The sequence below is a fragment of the Lemur catta genome, chromosome 11 (assembly GCF_020740605.2).
Source record: "Lemur catta isolate mLemCat1 chromosome 11, mLemCat1.pri, whole genome shotgun sequence".
NCBI lineage: Eukaryota > Metazoa > Chordata > Mammalia > Primates > Lemuridae > Lemur > Lemur catta.
Genome location: NC_059138.1, coordinates 39,808,006 through 39,828,118, shown reverse-complemented (window position 1 = coordinate 39,828,118; position 20,113 = coordinate 39,808,006). Strand labels below are relative to the sequence as shown.

Genomic DNA, 20,113 nt, shown 5'->3' with positions numbered 1-20,113 from the left:
ATTTTTGTTCAGCATCTATTCAAGCTTATATCATTTATATGCAATAACAACTGAAATCTAAACAACTTCAAAAACAAATGTGTAACTTTGTGAGATGCATGAGCTCTTAATATGATAAAAACAAGAATATTTTTGAATTCAGGACTATTTTACTGTGAGCATCATGAAAATCCACCAGATATTCTTGAGCAAATGATTATAAATTACATGTGACTTCCTGAGTTATAGCTTCTGATTGACTTTTGGTAAGTATGTATCAGGTAACTAAGCATTTATTTTGGGTAAAATAAAGGTATAAATTCTGCACATGACTCTAAATTTACCTTTATATTTATAGCCCTCCTATCATAGATTATTAGCTTAATTATAATTTGTACTTGTTTCATTATTTTAGTACTGATCAATGACATACACTTTAGCCTTTGAAGTACTAGCAGAATTCCAATTTTTTAAATCCCTTAAGTATAATCCTTATGTTTTTCTCTTTGTCAATCAAAAATATTTTCCTAGTTTTCTGCTAAATGTATTTCCTTTATTTGACAAGCAGAACACAGTGTAACTAAGTGACAAGAATTTGTCATTCAGAAAATCATCAACAGGAAACATCAGTGCAAATTCCTCAATATAACAAGTCCTTGGCCACAATTCAGGATAGCGTTTTTCTAAGGTTGCTCCCTCTACTCTGCTGAAAATGTTAATGACTTCACCTCTGTACTTGTAAAAGTACTTACAATTGCCTCCACCATTGTTTTATTAGGTTTTCATCAGAGATGAACATTGAGGCACCTCTTTATATTATCTCCCTGGGGTCTAATGGCCCTGATGATTCTTTCAGGCATCTGTAGCCTTACAATTTACTTTTTGACGATATCCTTTTTTGTTGGAATGAGTATATGGGGCATTTGGGCAATGCCAGCTTGCAGAGAGCTGGTGGCAGATGGAATGAAATCTGCCTGGTATGCCTTCCCCTCCACACGAGCAGAGAGCCATCCATTTCCTCCATTAAGGAGTTGTCACTCAGCCCACCCAGCTGGAAGACCATTTTTGATAGCCAAGCTGGCTGGTGGCAGACAATTCAGATACAAAGTGCGCTTTAAAAGAAAGCTAAAACATCATTTGTAGGAAAATTGAAAATGCGTGGTTTCCACCACAGCCAATTTTTTAATGACTGTAATATTTTAAGTGATTATTTTTGCCACTTCAGATTGCTCCTTAGAGAGGAGAGGTTTTTTAATTAAAATCTAGGCAATGCAAACAGATGAGATATGAGGAACAGAGGAAAAAGAAATAAGATGAATAAAATTAATTAAAATGGCATTGTTGGCAGAGCCATAAATTAGCCACTGTCTGGCTGGAAACAAAATATATTGGGATAGGAATTTCTGGATTAAAGTGAGATGTGTGCTGTGTAGTTGGAAATGGACTTACAACCTACATATCATTGTGTCTCTTAAGTCTTTTACCGTGCTACAGAAATTACCATGTAGAAATATATATTACCTACATCCTGGGTCAATGGTCTTTAAAGGTATAAACTTTTATGTTGTTAAAAAAGAAAAATTAAAATAGGAAGAGAATAATTTCTCTCATGAGGCAAAATGAATTTTTATCATTTTGCACACATTCAATTTCCAGGTAATTTAATGCCAGTTAAAAAAATGGAAAATTTGGCTATGAACACAGTCCAGGTGCAGGAGGGCTAAAGTGCATTTTCTCTAGTCAACACAATAGATTCAACCATGGCAAGTGAATTTTTGGGGGCTTAAAGAATGTTTTTTCTCATTATTTTCTGGATCCATTAAGCATTCACATTTGAATCACTTTGTACTAAGATTTATAAAGATTCAATTTATGGTATATTTTGTGACAAGTGTATAATTACTTGGCAAAGGTTATGACAACTCTAAAATGGCAATACTGACAGATTTGAATTGGAGTAATGAGAGGAAGAATAACAATGTAAAATTCCATAGGGCAGTTGTTAACCTTGTCTTTGGGGATCAACTTGACTTTCACAGTGTCTGAGGTTTTCAGACTTGCCTCCTCAAATTAAGGCCAAAGATGCCAGATGTGGGAGCCTGCAAGATAACGTGGAGTGAAGGGGCTGGGTTTTATAGTACAACAGATTTGGCTTTGAAACTCAAAGCTGTTTGATCTTGGGAAAGCCATTTGGCAACTCTGAGCCTCTGTTTCTTTGTCTGTGAAATGGGGATAATTGCGAGGCTTAGATGAAATATTGTAGGGAACATGCCTACCCTAGGCACTGCTGAATCTTAAGAAATCTGTAAATGCTATTTCCATCCCCATTTTTTTGCCCCCAATCTTCATTTGTTCATTTAACAAACCTTACTTTAATGAACGTCACTATGCAAGTTATTGTGCTAGGTGCTGTGGTAGGTACAAAGAAGACAGAAAATGTTACTATGTTTTAAATGTTCATATGGAATAAAATAAAGTTCACCTACTGCATGTTGTATTAACCCCAATTGGTGATTAAATGTGGCAGCTTCAGACCAACAAAACAAAACAAAACAAAAGGTGCATTAATTAGGCAGGGAGGCTGTGGGTATTTGTTTAAATGATTATTTTCTGCATAATTTATCAAAATTAGTTGTTTCTGTGTTATTGCCACTCTTGTCAGGGTGATCTGGCTCATTTCCATGTTTCACTAATGCTATTCAACATTAATTACTGTACAAATAGGCCTCATTGGGGGAAATTGTGAAAAGCACACTACTTACATTTAACCCTTCATCCCCAAATTACTCTTATTAGCTTAACAAATTATATTCTGGCTCATTCTACAATATCATGTACCCACCTCTGGGGGAAACATGACAATAAGTGCAACACAATCTAAAGTGAAGAACACCCCAAGCAAAGGGAATTTAGGTAGACAGCATGCAATTAACCAAGCTGGAATCTGGCCAGGAAATCATAGTTAACGTTCCGATTCTTAATGGAAAAAGACATGGGAACATGGACTAGCCACAAGTCTGACTGAGCTCAGGTTTATCCTCATTAGAAAGCCAATACTCAAATCCATCCCTCAAGTTACAGACTATAGTTTCCAGTACAGTGATCTGTAAAGCACTTTTCTGGAAAGCAAATCTGATTTTCTCTTATTTGTCCTTTACTCTGAGGAAATAAAATCATCAAATGAATTGTTGAAACCCTTTTCTGAGGTGCCTAATGGAACACTGCATGGAAGACAAATTGAGCATTCTGGTAGGCAGGTATTGTTCTGCCAGGCGGTTATATTCCCAAAAAGTAGGTTTAAAAATGAGTGCGATCTTCTCTTTCACCATTTATCTTAGATTCTTTTTCATTAGCCTTAACTTGTGTTAAGACTTTAAAATTTTCAGACAAATTAATTTATATTTTTTCATTATTTGAACATAGTGACCTTTTTCTCCATTGATGATTCAGCAATCTGTGATAGTGATAATACTATTACTAATATTACTATTAGTAATAATAACACTAATTATTATTACTAATGTGGTAATAGTATTAGGTGTGACAGCAAAAGCCCAGAATGAAAGCTTCAATTCTTATTCAGGACTGAAGACTTGCCTAGTGTCTACTGGGACAAGAATATGGCAAATGCATTAATGTGCAAGAGCAATAAGAAAATTAATAGATTCCTGTTCTGACTTAATGCTTCTGCTTAGTGGGTTGTTGATTTACCAAATGGCTGTTGTCTTCATAGGGCCTTTTGGTGTTTGTTAAAGTAGTAAAATTGTCTTTATTATTGGATATTTATCAATAGTACATGTGGTAAAGGGGAAGCAGTCGAACTCAAAGTAGTAGTAGAGAAAAGATTAAGATATGATCCTTCTAAATTCTATAACTTAGTTACTCCAAATCCTTGGCATAAATTTGCAAAATTCAATAAATTACTTTTAAGGAAAGTTCTTTTAAATGCATGTGATCAAATCACAGCCTATTCTAAAGGACAAACCTTCATAACAGAATCTGTGACATTTAGCACTGATTTACTTCTCAACACAAGTTGATATAAATGTGTAGAAGAGGTAATCTGGGATTTTTTGCTATCCTCACAACAAACCAGGGCAATAAATAGAGAAAGATTAGCAGGTGCAGGCACAGCAATCAGAGTAGGAAGATTTCTTAAAAATAAAAAATATGTGGAGCAGGACCTATCTCACAGTGATCTGCATTTAATCTGTGGGTCAATTCCAGAGTTGACAGAAGCCAGTGATTTATGCCTTTGCAAGCTGAAGGTAACCAGCCTAGCTGGGCAGATATAAACATTTATTAATGGTGAGTGATCAAAGCTCACTCTCTCTCTCCTCTCTCTCTCTCATTTGCACACACTCATGCACACACAGAGATATCAAGTGGTCATGGATGATTCACGCTTTCAAAATAAAAATTTTGGCTGCCACCGAAGATGAGCATAAACAAGCAAGCAAAATGAATCAGCTGCCTGACAATATTCACCTCCATGGCATATTGATCCATTCAGAAAGTCTGTTTCACTACTAAAGGATGAGGAAAACAAAAAGTAACAACAAAAACCCCCGCCTCCCAGCTCTTTCCAAATCAATTTTCCCTGGGTTCTCCTGGAAGTGCTTCATTGACCTTTGCAGGGCTTCTCTTTGATGGTGGCTTGTGGAAAGCAGGCAGCTGCAGCAGCTCCAGGCTGACTCCCTGAAAACTTACATTTAATGTTTTTCTTCGAACTGGAAATTAAGAATATTCTCAGATTGCAGGACGCGTGTTTGAGAAGTTGGAAAGAGATGACTTTGATGGACTTGCCAGATGCTTCAAGAGTGACTAAGGAAAATTGAATACTGGGAACCCAGGGTTTTGCAGATACTCCATGTTCATTTACAATGGATATTATACAAAACCTGATGGCAAAGCCTTCCTTGTAATGCTGGCACCTACAAAGCATTCATGAAATACTATCAACACTAGTACTATCACTATTGTTATTGCTATTATTCATCACAACTGTGGTTAGTACTAATTATTCTTATTATCCAGTATCTATGCAGTGTTCATGCTACTGTAAATATCATTCCCGGATATGAGAATTCTACCCAAGGGGACATGCTACATCTTGATTCTTAAATGGAAGGAGCCAAAACCAAAGAATCAGTTCATATCATGTAATCCTTGATGGGAAAACCAAGACCATTCTCACAGAGTTGGTGCACCAGAAGTTTCTTAAGATTAATCATTCCCACACTTCAGGTAGGAAGAATGTGGCTCACACTATTTTTTTTTTTTTTTGAGATAGAGTCTTGCTCTGCCCCCCAGGCTGGAGTTCAGTGGCACACTCATAACTCACTGCAGCCCTAAACTCCTGGGTTAAGTGATCCTTCTGCCTCAGTCTCCCAAGTAGCTAGGACTACAGGCTATCTCTTTTTTTTATTATGTTTATTTTATTGTAGAGAGGGTATCTCACTATGGTGCCCAGGCTGGTCCTGAACTCCTGGCCACAAGCAGACCTCCTATCTCAGCCTCCCAACGTGCTGGGATCACAGGCATGAGCCGCCACACCTAGCCACTCTCACTCTTAAATGTGGTGCAAAAACACCCACCTGGTAGAGGCACTGCAGTGGCACCAACAGCTATTCTAGCAGCTGCAGAAGATGAACTGACACGCTACACCCCATATTTTGAGAATAAGAGCAACTAAAAAAATAATTATGTAGAAATCATACACAAAAGTACAAAAAAAGATACAATATTCTGTAAAAGGTGGCAAAATCATCATAACCAATAATTAAGACAGGTGATTTAATACTGAGTGAGTTTCAGGTTCCTTGCCTTGCTGCGTGCATGATCTGCTTACTCTGGGAGATTAGTAATGAGGGTGGTGCCCTGGGGAGCTTCTGGGCTTGCAGCACTATATTTATTGACATTTAAAGCCCCACCTACTTGGTGGTGAACAAATGGCTGCTTAGGGATTTGTGGGAAATAAAAAATTATGATAGTAACTAGAAGCACAATAAGAATATGGTGCACCTTTTCTTCCACATGGGCAAGGTCTCTGGAAAAAAACCTCAAAAGATGAATCATGTAAGGCCATGAACTTGGAAAGAGAAAGGAAGAGAAACAGAGATGGCTATACAGAAAGAATATGTTCATTCTGTGATCACATACTGTCTTCCTCAGCTTACCAACCGCAAATCAAAAAGCACAAGTAGTATAAGGCCAGGTTCCACATTAAAGGCTGAGCATGTGATACATCTATTTCATATTAATTACTAAGACGGCAACAGATGGTAATGGCCTTCTATCAACCCAGGGCAGATTTAAACTGGTGACCTATAATTGCAATTCTCCAGATCATATAAACTCCTTATGCTAATTACTGTATTTGGTCTTGTATCATTCTGCCCTGCTTGAGATAAAGAATAGGCTCAGGTGAAATGGATTAATATTCCCAACAAAATGGAAAGAAATATCTAAAGACAAGAGAAATATGTACTATGAATAACAATGATTCATTTTTATCATTCTTATTTGACCTACCACCCTCAAACATTATTTTCAAGATCAGCAGCTGGAAAGTTTACATAGTCACTACTCTATATTCCCTTGTTTTATTAAGAGTAACATTTAAAAAACCACTTGCAGGTAATAACAAAAACTACCAATAATATTACATGAATGGCACTGAAGCTTAATTCTAATGAAAAGTGTTTATTTTGATTGCCCATGGGTGATATTTGTATCCAACCTAATCAATTAATGCATTTCATTTTGATATTATTTTAATGACAAATAATGATAACATTATTTGTGAAGCCCATATTTTCCCTTCCTATTACTTTCCCCCTCTTCATAATTGGAGGTGTCAGCTCAATTCTCTGCCTTCTATTCATTTTCCTCTATATTTACTTCCTTGTGGAGTTTATTCTCAGTTTTCAATGAACAGGATACACATTTATTGAGCCTTTTCTATGTGCCAGGCACTGTTCTAAAGGTTTCACTTTAATTTTCTTATTTAATCATGACAACAAGAGGTGTATACTATCATTATTCCTGTTATAGGTGAAGACATTGAAAGGTTAAATAAATGTAAAGGCAAGATTTGAACCCAGGCAGTTTTAATAGCTGTGCTATATCCAGTCCCATTCACAACATTTTCAGTGCCTTTAAGTCATCACTGAATAGAAAATTCATCTTCTTTCCTTACAAACTAGATCTTCTTGATATTTTTCCAACTTTTCCTTCATTTAATTAACATGTATAACAATTTACCATGAGTTAAATACTTGGGATTCAAAAATGGTTGAAATAGTCCCTAAGATTAAGAAGCTAACATTCTAATCAGGGAGACAAAAACATAAATAACTATAAAGCATTTTATTATTTCTGCATATTACAGGGGTACAAATGTTTAGGTTACATATATTGCCTTTGCCCCGCCTGAGTCAGAGCTTCAAGTGTGTCCATCCCCCAGACGGTGTGCATTGTTGTAAATGCTGTCATAAAGGTATATGACCAGTACAGTAGAATGCTGAAATGGAACTAGTTTAGCCACGGTTTTGGTTAAGGACCCAAGGAAATAGATGGCAACTACTCTACCTCACTCCACAAGTGAGGTAGTAGACCATAAGGACCTAGCAAAAAAGGTGGTAAAATGGCTTAATCACTCACTCCCAATGAGGGTGTACAAGCTTGAAGTTGAAGTGGGAAGGAATTGGACGGCAGAAAGAAGATTTATTTTGAAAGTTTTTGGTGACCTATGAGGCCCACCTATGCTCATGTGAACAGGGAGGGCACCTCTCAAGCCCAGTGCTAGGGTTTGATTTGTTAAGCAAGAAGTTATTTGTGTCAGGATAGTTCCTGTATTGAGGGTTTGCCAAGTCATTTGCAATCTTTTTTCTGGTACTCAAATTATGAAAAGGAGTGAGCATTCTGGATTTTTATATTCTACTTGATACTCTTGCTGTGATCTCATCCCTATCCAGTCCAGGATGTTTTTCATATATAAAAAAATTCTTCAAGCTGTGTTTGTATTTTATTTACATATATTGGAAACTTGAGAGGGTCTGCCTGAGGGCCTAATAGCATTTTTTGTATTCCCTAACTGCAATTTCTTATTCTATGCGCTCCCTGGGCAGGCAAGACCATAATTTCAATTACCATTCATAAGGCTGATAATTGCCAAATTTGGCCCCTCCTCTGAGCTTCTGACCCATACGTCTAACTTCCCACCAAACAGTACTTGCTTGTCCCCAAGATCATCAAGGTCGGTATGTCCAAAGTGAATTCCCCAACTTCCTGAGTGCATGCTCCTCCTCCTAGGTTTCCTTTTTCAATGAATGGCACCACTGTCCACCTAGCTGACCAAAGCTTCATCTCCCTTCATCTTCCTTCATCTTCTCAAATAGTCCCCAACCTTCTCCATTACCTCTCCTAAAAATCTCTAAGTATATCCACAATTTCCCATACTTTTTCCCCTAATTCTGGCCAACATGATCTCCATTGAACTCCTCTGACTGGCCTCCTATTTGGTCTCTCTGCATGCCCTCTTTCTTCCTTCCATTTGGTCCTCTATCCTCAAAGGGATATTTCAAATCAAATGTGACTGGATCTTATTTAAAGCACTTCAGTGACTTTCTATCACCTTGCAGGATAAAGTCTGAACTCTACAGAAGCTTGCAAGACCTTTAAGGTCTTGTCACTGGCCATTTCTTCAGACTTTTCTATCACAAGTCACAACTTAAAACGTATTAGACAACTATTTCGAACTTTGTCCAAGACTTTTGCTTTGTGCTCTCACCTTCCAGCCTGTCTTAGTTTGTACTGCTATAATGGAATACCATAGACTAGGTGGCTTAAACAACAAACATTTATTTCTTGTAGTTCTGAAGGCTGGGAAGACCAAGAGTAAAGCGCTGGAAGAGTCAGTATCTGGTAAGGGCCCACTTACTTGTTCTTAATGTGCTCTGTGGGTCTCTTTTATAAGGGCACTAATCCCATTCATGAGGACACTACCCTTACCACTTAATTACCTCCCAAGGGCCCCACCTCCTGATACCATTTTATTGGGGTTAGTGTTTCCACATATTAATTTGGGGTGAGAGAACACAAACATTCAGCCCATAAAACAGCCTTAATATATGTGATTTCTAATTCTAGAAACATTATTCCTCCTACCTGGTCAACTCCAAATCACCCTTCAGTCTCTGCCTGGATTCCCTGTTCTCCTAGGTTGCCTTCCTGACCCCCCAAGTCTGTAATGGTGCTATTTATTATACTTCCTCAGCACTCTAAACTTTCCCAGCAAATCATAACAATTAGGCTGTTTTGTATTTGCATGTTGACCTGTCTAACTGTCCCCACTAAACTGACGTCCACATGATACAGCCCAGTGCAGCCCAGTACATGGCACAGTGGGTCTTCAAAAATATTTGTTAAATGAATGAATAAATGAATGTTTTTATACTAATGATTTTCCATCTTTAAAAGGTAGGGTAACGTGAACAAGAATATTATCTATTCCCTTAATGGTGGTTTTGGTAAAATAGTTACTTTTATATAATTTAGTTTATTAAGCTTTAGGTTTTAGAAGGGAGAAGGAACAAGAGAGAGTTCAAACCTTCACTGTAGCTCCTGGGAAGAAAAGCCAGTTGCCCGTGTCCACTGGGTCAAGACTATCCTCTAAAATGACTTGTCTGTGAGCTGAATTGATGACCAGAATGTTATCTAAGGCCCAGCAGGCTTCATACACTTCTCCTACAAGAAGATTCTCCTGCTTCCACCGAAACTGGACGTTCTCCCCTTTGGCGTCTTCAGGAAGGTAGAGGATGTGGATGATCGTGCTGACGTTGGAAGGGGCTCTGGAACACATGGTGAGATGGGGAGTTCAACAATGTCAATTTTTTCTTTCTTATAGAGGAATTTTGTTTTCTTAAGATTGTAGTTTCATGAACTAAAAAAAGTTATACTTATTATAGTTTAATAGTTACAATCCCATAGCCCTTAAGTCTTTTAATATCTGCTGATCAATAAGATTTTCATATTGAATGATGACAGTTTAAATACTGAACGCCTTCAAGAGGTTTATGTGTAACAAAAGGCAGGGGCTAAGTACATTGAAGTAAGCCAGTAAAGGAAAAATTGAAGATAAAATGGCATGCACTACCATGGCTTGTACAAAAAATCAAAGTTTATCCAGCACAGTTTTTGCATATGGTAGACATGCAATCAAAGAGAGTTCAGTTTACTTGATAATAAGGAAAAAAAGAGGAAAACTATAAAATTGTGATTTTGATTCTTACTTTGAAATTATGCACCCATTGGAGGCCACTCCAATATGTGTGCAATATGTTTAATTATCAGCCTTTATGCAATAATTATTTTATTTCTAGTAACCGGATATGTTTTTCGTATGTTTAGTCTATACGAAATATGAGATTTGCCATGAGAATGGAATGTTCTCATTTATAATTCTTTATAATTTCATGCAGATCAATCTTTAAAAACATGATATAATTTGACATGATTTTTATATTACATCTGTTAGAATCTAGGCCCTTCTGTTATATAATATTTTTATTAAACATTTTCTTCCACCAAAGCAGAAACTGCTATAGTAAAAATGAGTGCCTTTGCCAAGATTAAAAGGGTATTAAAATGCAAACTACTAGTACCCTAGGCTTGCTATAAATCAGTTTTGAAAGGACTAGAGAAAAGCCATATTTTTCACTCGCCAATGAAGTACATATATATCCGTAAAATTGTCAGTATAGGTTATAGATGGTGTACCTTACCTTTGGGGATAATCAATTCTCCTTTCTTTTAAAATATTTCATGATGACTATGCTTTTAGTTTCAAAAGAAATTTAAACTGATGAAAAGAATACATTTTGGTTTTAGGTAGTAATTGGAAACACTTTCGCTCTGGTCACCAATGGTAAGGGAAATTTGTATTAATGAGTATGATGGTTTGGTACATGCTCTAAAATTGAAAGCCCCATTTAGTGAAAAAATAAATGGAATCAACTGAACACGATCTTTATATATTATAATTAAATGTGTAGTTTCATTATTTATCATATCAAAAGCATGTAGTTGTTTTCTAGCAAGAAATATACACCATGATTTAAACTATGACATATAGCATACTAGAAAGGGAAAACAATGGAGATGTGGGTAAATTTTCTAATATTTATGCTGTATTGCTTAAAGTCATTTATATAAATATTTAATATTAATGCATTCTTATAACTACTAGAAATGAGAAAGAATAGCAAAATGTTCTGTTATAAAATTGGCACAGCATGTGAGAACTCAGCTTGTATCAGATGTCCATATATTATATTTTGTTCTGCCACAGAGGGAGATAATCCATTAAAATCCATGAGTTAGAAACACTTTTTTCAGTTTTTGGTTAGACTAGTGAGTGAGCTTCAGCTTATGAAGTTTTTATTTCTTTTTTTTTTTAAATACTACTACTGTAGAAACTTTGGACAAATTGGTTTAATATTATACAGAGCCTAATATTTATCCTGCTACCCTAAATAAATCACAGCTCTTTTAATGTAGAAATATAATAAGGAAAACAGATTGTGGAAGAAAAGAAAACTGTGACAAAACTGACAGAAAACATTTTACTTAAGTTATGCTAATTTAAGAACTAACCCAATCATAGTAATCACTTGATAAAAGTTCAAGGTATTTTTTCCTTTAAATATCTTACACTTGAAATTAAGCATCCAATTTGAATTTTCTTTTATAATTTAAACTCTGCAGAAGTGGTAAACATAATTTGAGTTTTGGGAATTTAACGAAATATTTTTAACATGAGTGAGTTTCTTCTTCCTCAAGCATACTACCTTATTTTCTTATTGAGCAATTTTTTTTTAATAAAGAAAATGTAATATAAGATTAAAAGTCATATTGCAATTATGATAATAGAATTTTAGAACTGGCCTTAAGGAAGTTAGAGGAGAAGTGAACTAGAGATTGGATGTCAAAGACTCAGTAGCTGTTAACTCAGTATTATCACAGATCGGAAGGGATTGAGCTGGTCATCGGATATATTCCCAGGCCTATAAACCAGGCCAGAGTCAGGTCATTTAGAGCAACATGTGGCAATGTTACTTTGTGGAAGATGGTATCATAAAGGTTATGATCCCAATGTGCTTTTACTAAAATAGTTTGTTATAAGTACCACTGACAATGGGAAGTTCTGAACAGAAAATGACACTTTTAACAGTATCTTCTTTAAGTAGGTAGGTCATAATATGTGTATGCATGTAATTCAACGTCGTTAACAACCAGAGTGCTTTTAACCATAAAGAAAAAGTCAGTGGTAGAATAAAGGAAAATGGAGAAGTAGAAATCCATCTATGACAGAACTTATGAAAATACTTTAAATTAACAACAAACCTAATTTTCTCGAGCCGAATCCAGTCTGCAGAATTATTCTTGGCATATGACACGATGATGCTGGGGTCTGAATAACTGAAGCGACATGAACCTGACCCTGTAAATGGCAATAACAATAAATTTCAAAGTTAAGAAGCAGATAATAATATATATTATCTTTCCAGATAAATATTTTAGATAATTTTAAACTATTTGGATATTTATCTGGTCATTTTCCCATTCTTCTAACTATGCTGAAATCTCCTGTGATCTGTTCTAACAAATAGCATTTGATAAATAATCTCAGGAATCAGAAAAAAAAGGTTAAAAAAGGTAAACCACAGATTCCTTTGGAGATATATTTAATTTACAACTACTAACTTAAACTGTAAAATAAACAGTTCTATGCCAAAAATACCAAGGTATTATAGAATGACTAATAATGCCATTATGGTTCTTGCAAGTTAATACCAATCATTAGTGATTACATTAAATGGTACATAAGTCATTAAATTGACGAATAAAAATACCATTCTTTTTCTGTGTATTATCTAAATGGTGAAACAGTATATGAGGAACTAAAATATTGTAACGAAAATTCAAGTACTAAATGAATGAGAACTGTTATGGATGTGATAGATACTACTCTACTATAGCCCAACATTAGAGTTTAAAATAGATATTATGCCCCATTGTGAATATTTGGTGATTATTTCTAGTTATCATTTTTAATATTGAAAATATGAACACCAAAGAAAGTTTAAAAATTGATAGGACTTTGTTTGTATATGTTCCATGAATTCATATAATAAAGTATAGTATGACTATAATTTCAAAGATCTTAGAATACCCAAAACAGCTAGGAAACACTTGCCAGAAGTTTACTGTAACTGATGTAGCAGTATTTTTTATACTACATTAAAAGCAAATGAACCAAAAGAAAGGAATAGTGCAATTTATGTTTAACTTCCACCCATCTGCTAGAGGAGCCTCAGTTTCAGCAAATGGCATCTGTTGATGGTTTTACATTTGTAGTGCTCAGGGGTTCCAAGCTTTAATCAGACTCATTTATTTCTGTGGTGTTTAGTACAAAACCAGTTAGTTTGCAATTGCCAAAGCTGGCAATGTACTAAAAGGCCAAATAGCAGTTTTCCTAGATTTATTCTCACAGCCAAAATGTAGGTGAAAAAGCATGAAAGAAAGAAGTATTCAAAGGAAAGCTACCCAGCAACCCTGAACTCAAATGGAAACCCACCTTATGCATTTAATCATTGCTAAATTCTACCTTTCAAGAGCAGCTGCTTAAAAGAAATATCACACTGTGTGGCTGGAAACGGAGATAGGCAGGATTATGTGGGACAAACTTCAACACAAACTGGAATGAGGTCTGGCAAAGAATCTGTTATTTCAAGGGAAAGTTGAAATTAGCCTAAAGAATTTAAATGTTATTTATGTGCTTCCTTTAGGTCTTATACACCCTAAGTACTTAAAAGCAAATGAAAAGGCATAGAACAAATGATAACCAAAATTGTTCCTTATAGGATGCAATTTCTTGCAAATTATTTACAAGTTGAGATGAGAGAAGGAAAAACGATACACAGCAAAATAAAAATGTGCCCAAATACAGCCTTGATGACAAATATGACTCCTATTTTCTTATGCCACCATCTCAATGTGATGAGATTAAATTTTTTATGCACCTATAAAATAAAAAGACACTTGGCAGGTGACTCTCTGTTCCTCAGCTGCCCAGCCATTAAGTTTCCTCACATCTAAAATATTAATATTTTTTTAATCCATCTCCTCCTCACCATTGCTAAGGGACCCTCCTCAGCTCTTGTCAGGTCTCTGCAATAGTGACTGGTTGGTCCCCCTGTCCCAGCCTCACTGTCCTCATCCAGCTACACTATTGTCAGTTCTCTTTCTGCAAGTGAATTGAATTGTGTTACCTCCCCGCATATAATCCTTCAACAATTCCTCAGTCCCTTTAGGAAAAAGCTGCAGTTCCACCCTCAGTGTGGGAAATGGGCACAGTTCCTAGAGATCAAATGGGTACCCTGAAAAACCACTAGGCAAGACACTGTGCTGGAGTCATCACCTCCCTCAAGGCACCTCTTATGGAACGAGGAGTTAGCAGGCACTACCTGTAACAAGCATCTCATCTCCCCTCTTAAATCAAAGATATTTAATTGCCAAAGCCAAAATATAAAACCAGAAAGGAAAGACAATCCCAAATGTCAAATGTAAAATATCCTCTCATTTGCCCATCCATTTTCCCTTCTTCAGAACACTTCCAATGTAATCCTTCACTCTGAGGTAGCAATTTTGCAAGGATTTAGAGTTGCTGAGGAAGGGAAGATAATTGAGAACCACGGTTATCAAAGTGTGGTCTGAGAGACCAGTTTAAGTCTAAAAATTCAAGCACTTTCTTTGGTTCCCACAGGCAAATGAGGAAAGTCTATATACTTCCATTTTTAACCTACAATAAGGGTACCAAGTGATTAAGGGTTTCTATAGTCATAAATAAAATTGGTGAACTTCTAGAATTTACTGAGCCTTCACACCATATAAGAAATTTGACTCCCATGTAGGTCTGCACACAGATTACTGCCATGCCCACAGTTTGAGGGAAGACAGGATATTCTGCGTGAAGAATCCCTCATCAGTGTTGTTTCCAGTTGGTCTTGGTTGTCAATTCTTGATTTTAAATCGACAAATAAATTTATAAATGATAAAGATAAGCCTCCATTCATTTAGAGCAACTGTCATTTACACTACAGGGTGCCCCAAAAGTTGCCATACATAGGGAAAATGGGAAATTCTAGCTAAGTAAGGTTGTTTGGTCAACCCCATAGTACATAATGATGAGTATTTTTATCTACAACATTTCTGTCCTATTATTGTCTTATAGTTTGCCCTACGGTTTAGGACATACATGCACTGCAATATTAATATTAGCCATTTCTACTCCTCTGCTAAAGCAAATGTCTACATAATGCCCTGAAATTATCTTGCAACAAAACACTTCATTTTTCACTGATGATGTCCTGATTTTGTGCTACTGGTTTTGTACTTACGAATTTGTGCTATTTTAATAACTTGCTTTGCAAGTATAAAAACACTAGGTTATTTAAAAATTTCTCAGCCTTTTAATGTAAAATCAGATGTGTAAGTTCATTCTTATTAGGTTAATAATGCAATGCATATAATTCAGAAAAATAGAAACAGTCAGATTATAATGCCCTCATCTATTCACCCACAAATCTACACGTACCATGTTCTCCATCCACTTGTGCCAGTGTTTTCTGCCCTCCTCCTGCTATGGTAGATGAAGTGTTTCCGTTTTAATCAAAAGTTAACCTCTTTGTCTGGTCAAGATCCCATCTCCCCTCGCTTAAGATTTCTCCTCTCTTTTTCCTGGATCATCAATTTCTCTCAACCAATTTCCTGGACAACTATCATTATACGAACATCATACAACTACACAAAGCATCTCCCATTTTAAACTAAACTTTCTTGGTGTCACACCCCCACCTTCTGCTCCCTCCCTTTCTATTTTTGCTCCCCTTTACAACAGGCCTGCTTGTCCAGTGATTGCCTCCACTTCCTCCCATCCTAGTCTCTTTCCCCTGTTCCATCCAGACTCCCACTCTCAAGCAGTCCATCAGAACTGCTCTTGGCTGGTCCCCAGGCTGCTGGGGAGTCCATGTTGCCAAATCAGAGGATCACTTTCCCACATTTGGGTTACTTGAGCTCTCAGCAGTTGTCCCAGCTGATCTGGTATTTTTTAGATTTTTTCTTCTCTTGACTTCCACCACCTTGCTGGTTATTCTCCTGCTTCACTGGCCACTGCTTGTCAGTCTCCTTTGTTGCCCTCTTCCTCTTGATCTCAAATTGTTTTTAATTAATTTTAATTGACAAATAATCGCATAGATTTATGGAGTACAAAGAAATGTGATGATATATGTATGGACTGTGGAATGATTAAATCAGGCTAATTAACATATCCATCACCTCACACACTTATTTCTTTGTGGTTAGGACATTTAAAATCTACTCTTTTAGCAATTTTGAGATATACAATTCATTATTATTAACTACAGTCACCATGCTGTGCAATAGATCACTAGAACTTATTCCTCCTAAGTGGACCTTTGTACCCCTTGACCAACATCCCCCCTTTTCCCATCCATCATTTCCCAGCCCCAGCCTCTGGTAACCACCATTCTACTCTCTCCTGGACTCAAATTGTTTTAATACCATTCTCATTTCTTACATACATTGCCCCCTTTGGTGATCTTACCCACTTTCAAGGCTTTCAATAACGTCTATGATGGATAATACTCAGGTTTATATCTCTTATGAGATTCACACTTAACAGATCCAACTGCTACTGACCATCTCTAATGAACAACCCAACCCTAATAAGTCAAAATGAGAAGTACTGGTTTTCCACCAACCAAATATTCTGCTGTGTCTTTTCATCTCAAATGATACCACCCCAAGTGCAAATAAACAAACAAAAAAACCCTAAGACACCTTTATGTTTAAGAAGAAACCTAATATAATTGTAACTTTATAGAAAAACTTGTCTAATTTTTAATGTTATGGATTAATGAGAAAATCTTTGATGGTATATGCATCTTATAATGTATCATATATCCTTAAACAGATCATATTTAATTTATTAGGGAAGTTTGTATGATAATGAAGTCAATGCTTCTTAGCAATACTGATAACTGAATGTAATTTTTTACTTTACTTTTTAAAGTGAAATTCCCTCTGATATAAGATATCTTGCAGAGAGAAAGTATGAACAGAGGTTAGGAAAGTGGACAGAGGAGACAGGCTGCCAGGGTTGCAATCTGAGCTTTGAAACTTCTTAGCTGTGTGACCCTGGACACTTTCTCTTTCTGTGTCCCAGTTTCCACAATTGTAAAATGTGAATAATAACAGCAACTACTTCATAGAACTGTTGAGAAGATTAAGGATTTAACACCTGAAAAGGGCCTAGAAAAATGTTCTCGATGTTCATGGGCTAAATATTAAATCAAATTACTGCTTCTCAAAGAACTTAATTACATCTTTTTCCCTACAGTTTCTTTTACTTTGGGCTATTGCCCTACGCTTCAGTGGAAATGCTATAAATTCAATAAGAAAATGAAAACTGAGACCCAAATGAGTAACCCACCTGTTTGGTAGCACCATTGGTAAACGTGGGGAAGGAGATGAGTCTCCTTGTAAAAAAAGATGCTCTGAGAGTAGGATAGAAAGACAAGTCAGGATAAAGAGACACCTTCCATAAGGTTTATACAATTGCCAGAGTGGAGTTAAAAATTTGATTGTACAGTTTCTAGCATCCAAAGAAAACAGAAAATCTGACTAATTAGAATTTTAATAGCACCCATCAAGAAGAAAGATTCTGGTAATGCAAGAGAACAATCACAGGTGTTATGAACAGGAAGGTATTACTGTATGCATTTCCACTTTACAAGTAAGGAAACTGAGGAAAAGAGGTTAACAAATTTATTCCAGGCCACACCTACGGACAGTGGGATTCAGAATTGGGCAGATCAGAACCTGTGCTTTTGACTACTTCATTATACTGCTTCTGGTGTACAAAGTACCCTTTCTTCTTTTTTTGCTTCTTCTTCTTTTTTAATAGTGCTGCATTTTTGTATGATCAGAACACATTGGGAAAGGTTTCTGTGCTGCTGCATCTACTTAGGCTCATGACTTAAGGCCATAATGGCCTTGTTCTTGACAAAGGGAGAAAAGCCTAAAGGACTGAACATCCTTTAAACACTCTGCTGGTCACCATCTCAGCTCTCTCAGATTTCACCATAGGAGAAGATCACGTACAACTGTACCAAGAAGAAATACCATGTTTACTTGGGCATCACTTTCTCTGCATGCTCCCCGCCCATTCCTCCCCCTTCCCTGCCCCTACAGTCACACGAACCTGTGAACTCTCCTTCTGCATATTTATTAAATCTACCTTTCCTTTACCTACTTTCACCCAGATCAATGTGATAACGTCCTAACTGGGCTCTCAAAAAAAAACACACAGAGGTCAACCTTCTAAAGAATTTATTAGTCATTTACTTTAAAAAAAAAAAAAAATCCATGGAGAGGCATTTTAAAGAGATTTTAAAAAAACAGTTGTATTCCAAAAAAGCAATATCCAGATATTTCACAACTCAGACAATTTTAATTATGTGAAAAGTGTTAACTGATATAATATTGCAATCATGATTAAGTTTAAGATACCAGTCTAATCCACATTGATATCCTAAATGACAAATTCCATAATGGCTTGCAAATCTATTCTTTTTAATTTGGCCTCCCACATAAGCAAAAAAAAAAAAAATCTATTTCTAAAATAACCATTTTACCATAAAGAAGCAATTAATATTTACAAGTGTAAAACAGTATCCAGTACTCGTTATTTAAAAATGAAGAAATTAAAAGATGGCAAAGATTATTTCTATATGGTCGCTCCTTTTACTGTTAGGGAGAATTATTACTATAATTCTAACAAATATTTTATTGCAAGCTTGGTCTGATCTGTGAACAATTTTACTCAATTTAAAATTACAACTCAAAAAGGTATCAACTTTTACCCCTGGTTCTGTTTAAATAGTACGGTCTCTAGTATAATTTGGAAAAAATAGGCAAGTACCTCTCCACTTTTGTCATGGTAAGCCAGGCCAAGATGATGAAACAACTAATCAGTTAATCAGTGTCAACCAACCATTAAAAGTATCTTATGTCAGAGGTGCATGTGAACTCAAAAGCCTAGTTACTTTCTTGTGATTCAGTCTCACATCTCTTGAGGTTGGTTGTCATTCAGAAAAAAACAGGTAACAGACCCTCTGAACAGCCCTTCTCACTAAAGAAGTAAAACATCTGTTAGTACTGACACTTGTGGCAACCCAAACATCCGTCTGTATGGCTCTTATGCCGGCTATTCCTTCTTGGGGGCTAACTCTTTTACACAATTCAGGCCTCTGTGCAAGAGTTACACCGTCAGAGGCCTTACCCTGGCCACCTTTAATAAAATGTTATTCTCTGATGCCTGATTTATTTTTTTCATTGCATTTATTACTCCCTGACATATTCATTTGTTTGATGGTTGCCTCCTCCCACCGGAATGTCAGCTCCACCAGAGCAAAGATTTTGTTTCTCAAATGCTGTATGTCCTAAGTGCCTTGAGAGCTGCTTCACATACAAGAGGAGCTCAATGAATACTTGTTGAATGAATGAATGCGATAAAGCCTTTCCTAGACTTAGCTAAACTCTAGGAAGAGAGCCTTTGGAAATACAATAATACTATTATTATTACTACTGGCTTTTTTGTAGCACCTCTTTTCAGCAGGATAGGGAGATGCGGGGATTTATAACTTCTGTTCAATAGCTTGGAGACTGACACTCTTCTAGGAAGAGCCAGAGGAACAGCATGTTCCCATCTCTCGGGCTGGCACCTAGGACTGTCTGGGTAACAACATCACACGGTTCTGCCAACGCTGCATTTATGTTCCTCTGTTTAATATCTTTCCGTGGTGACAAAATAAGCTACAAGTATAAATGAAATATAATTGGTTAAATAAGAAATGGCAACTACTTTGATATTTCTTGTGGGGGTTGCCTTAGCTAAAACAGATGACATAGTAACCATGTTTTCAAACAAAGTATTAACACATTTCTGGTTAGCTCATGTTTCCTTCTTGTCACCCAGTTCTAGGAC

At 36.3% G+C, this 20,113-nt stretch overlaps 1 protein-coding gene across 2 annotated transcripts in view; it reads right to left on the bottom strand.

The window, feature by feature from the left end:
* RELN (reelin) overlaps window positions 1–20,113 on the bottom strand; it is a 441,212-nt gene that overhangs the window by 185,928 nt on the left and 235,171 nt on the right. For both annotated transcript variants that reach the window (XM_045564269.1, XM_045564270.1), the window contains exons 9-10: window positions 12,388–12,484; window positions 9,593–9,833 (exon numbers count right to left, since the gene is read on the bottom strand). In XM_045564269.1, coding sequence (XP_045420225.1) covers window positions 9,593–9,833; window positions 12,388–12,484 — 338 coding nt within the window. The remainder of the gene's footprint in view (window positions 1–9,592; window positions 9,834–12,387; window positions 12,485–20,113) is intronic.